Raw genomic sequence first — 3,365 nt, 5'->3', positions numbered from 1 at the left:
ATTATCAAGGCTGATCTCTTCAAATTAGCACCTAAGAGTTGCCGTGGGCTGTGGGCTCACATCACAATGGAGCATTTGCTGACTTCTGTCGCACTGTCAGGGAATGATGTCCTGTTGTTTTTCTCAGCCCGCTTACTCACTGATTGCTGCAAGGTTCAGCGTCAGCTCGTGTTAGCGGGAAGTCACTTCTACAGTAAAACACACTGTTGACTCACTCATTTAGCTGGGAGTTTGTGTCCTGTCCAGTGCACAAAAACAATGAATGTGTTATCTTTAAATGGAAAAACTGCCTGTGAGATTTTGTTACGCTTCTAGTAGAGTGGCTCAGGGAACACCAGTGACAGCCAGCTCTTTGATCAAGACAGAATCCTTTCAAGAACAGCTGCTTGTTAATGTAAATATAGATCAAAGTCCTGTCCTGCCACCCATTCTCTGTTACTCAACACCATTGGCCCATACCTCCACCTTCACTTCCTGTTTGCCATTTGTTTGGAAGTTGTGTTTTGATCGTGTCCTGTGGATTTTTGAAATTTGGCCATCAATTTCTGGAGCAAAGACTACTCACATTGTTGGAACTTTTGGTACAACCCTGTCTGGATTACGACTTTGATACAGGATATTGGACTGGACTAACGGAGTTAACGAGGTAATTGCAGGCTAGCCAACGCGTTACCAGGCTAACAGCTGACTGAGGAATCAGCTGACCGAACCTGCTACCAGGGTAACCAGATAAAATGGGGCCGAAGAGGACACCGACAGCTGAGGAAGTCGAGGACATTAAAAAGTCCCTTGACTTCATAATGGAGGAAATTTCTACTATCAGGTTGCAGCAGAAAAATATCATTGAAATTGTGGAGGAGGTAAAGCTCCTCCGCATCCAAAATGCCGAAAAAGATAAAAAGATTGCATACCTGGAAAGTAAGGTCGCTGACCTGGAACAATACTCCAGGATAAACGACGTCATCATCACTGGGCTCCATATTAAACCCCGGTCATACGCTCAGGCGGTGACCGCTGACAGCAACGAGGAACCTGGAGAGCTTGACATTAGCTCCACGGAACAACAGGTGGCTGCTTTCCTGCGGTCCAAAGGGATTGCCCTGGACTGTAACTCTGTCGAAGCATGCCACCCTCTTCCCAGGAGGAACGGCAACATACCGGCTATTATATTAAGATTTGTAAATCGAAAGCACAAGATTACGCTGCTGAAACAAGGAAGAAAATTAAAAGGATCTAATGTCTTTATCAATGAACATCTAACCAAACACAACGCTGAAATAGCCAAAAAAGCGCGACACCTTAAGAAGCTGGGAAAAATCCAAAGCACTTGGACGACGAACTGCAAAATATTCATTAAACTAAACGGATCACCAGAGGAAGCCAAAGTTCTGACCATTAAAAATATGGCGGATCTCGAAAAATATCAGTGAGCAACACGATCTGGACGGCAAACAAGGTAACAGACAACCAGACACTCACTTATGACACACACTGGAAGGAAGAACTCAGATACATCTGGAAGAATCAGCTGCATCAGTCAGACAGTTGCAGAATGTGATCAATTGGAACTGAAAACATTTAACTATATGGATCACAATACACACGACTTGGAATATGAAATAGATCCAGACAACAACTTTTTCTCATCTAACAATAACAATTGCTGCTACTATACAAATAAAGACTACAATCAGAGGATTAAAACTGAGAATAAATGATCAATTATCCACTTTAACTGTAGAAGTCTCTATGCTAATTTTAGTCATATCAAAGAATATCTTAACCAGTTTTCACATCCATTTAGTGTCATTGCCTTATCAGAAACTTGGATCAATATGGAAAAAGGAACAGACTTTGAACTGGAGGGTTATGAATTCACATTTATAACTAGGCGAAACAAAGGAGGAGGAGGAGTGGCCTTGTATGTGGACAAATCCTTGAAATTTAATGTGGTGGAAAAGATGACGATGGTGATTGATAATGTACTAGAATGTATTACAGTTGAAATTTGTAAAGAAAAAAGTAAAAATGTAATCATTAGCTGTATATACAGAGCTCCAGGTAGTAGTATTGAGACATTTAAAGACTGGATAGAAGAAACATTTATTGAAATAGCTCGCAAAAAAGTTTTCATTTGTGGAGACTTCAATATTGATTTGCTAAACCCAAATAAACATAAAACCACTGAGGAATTTATAAACACAATGCACTGTATGAACCTATTCCCTAAAATTACTAGACCTACCAGGATTACATCACATTGTGCAACTCTCATAGACAACATTTTTGCAAATGACATTGAAAATAAGACTGTAAGTGGACTCCTGATTAACGACATAAGTGACCATCTTCCAATTTTTACAATCTATGATAGGAATTACAAGATCAATAAAATGGACAGTAAAAAAGAGTACAGACGAGTAAGAACAGAAGAAAGAATGAATGCATTTAAAAAAGATTTATTGAAGGAAAACTGGGGTGAAGTATATCAGGAACAGGACGTTAATAGTGCTTATAATAAATTCCTTAGAATATTTACATTACTGTACAATACCAACTGTCCAATAAAGCAATATAGTAGGAAACAGAAATATATGGACTGTCCATGGATAACAAAAGGTCTGCAAAATGCATGTATAAAGAAAAATGCTCTATACAGAGAGTTCTTAAGAACGAGAACTAAAGATGCTGAAATCAGATACAAAAGATATAAAAATAGGTTAACTAATATACTTAGATTTAGTAAAAAGGAATACTATAAGAAGCAATTAGATATAAATAGAAATAATAATAAAAGATTATGGGAAATCCTGAACAGTGTTATAAAATGTGGGACTGGACAAAAGAACTATCCCAAGTATTTCATTTGTAATGACCATGAAGAATACAATATGGATGTTGTGGCAAATAGTCTCAATGAATTCTTTGTAACTGCTGGACCAAATTTAGCAAGAACAATCACTCATCCTGGGAAAGCACAGGAAAAACCCGATACACTGATTGACAGAAATCCATATTCTATGTTTCTCACAGCCGTTGATGAAAATGAAGTTCTTGAAATTGTCAAAAAATGTAAAAATCACAAATCTTTGGATTGTAATGATATTGATATGATAGTGGTTAAAAGAGTCATTGAGGCTATTATAAAACCATTTACATACATCTGTAATTTATCATTTCAAACTGGTCGATTTCCAGACAGAATGAAAATAGCAAAAGTTATACCTCTATACAAATTTAGTATTAGTATTAGTATTTATTTATTTATTGTCATTGTCAAGAACAATGAAATTGCGTTTGGGGCTTCCATACAACCCAAAAAAAGAAGAAAATAATAAATACCCCTTAAAACCCAAGTGTACATA

At 37.4% G+C, this 3,365-nt stretch overlaps 1 protein-coding gene across 1 annotated transcript; it reads left to right on the top strand.

The window, feature by feature from the left end:
* Positions 1-566: 566 nt before the first annotated feature.
* Positions 567-1,459, top strand: LOC147313737 (uncharacterized). The gene has a single exon (XM_086264714.1). The coding sequence runs from the start codon at positions 735-737 to the stop codon at positions 1,428-1,430; it is 696 nt and encodes a 231-aa protein (XP_086120840.1). The 5' UTR covers positions 567-734; the 3' UTR covers positions 1,431-1,459.
* Positions 1,460-3,365: the final 1,906 nt, after the last annotated feature.

This window comes from Aulonocara sp. 'chitande type north' Nkhata Bay, linkage group LG15, assembly GCF_057382095.1.
Source record: "Aulonocara sp. 'chitande type north' Nkhata Bay isolate Kocher_YH1m ecotype deep benthic linkage group LG15, A_spYH_male_GT1.1, whole genome shotgun sequence".
In the NCBI taxonomy this organism is placed as follows: Eukaryota; Metazoa; Chordata; class Actinopteri; order Cichliformes; family Cichlidae; genus Aulonocara; species Aulonocara sp. 'chitande type north' Nkhata Bay.
The sequence above is the reverse complement of the archived record's forward strand: the minus strand, read 5'-3'. Positions and strand labels throughout refer to the sequence as shown.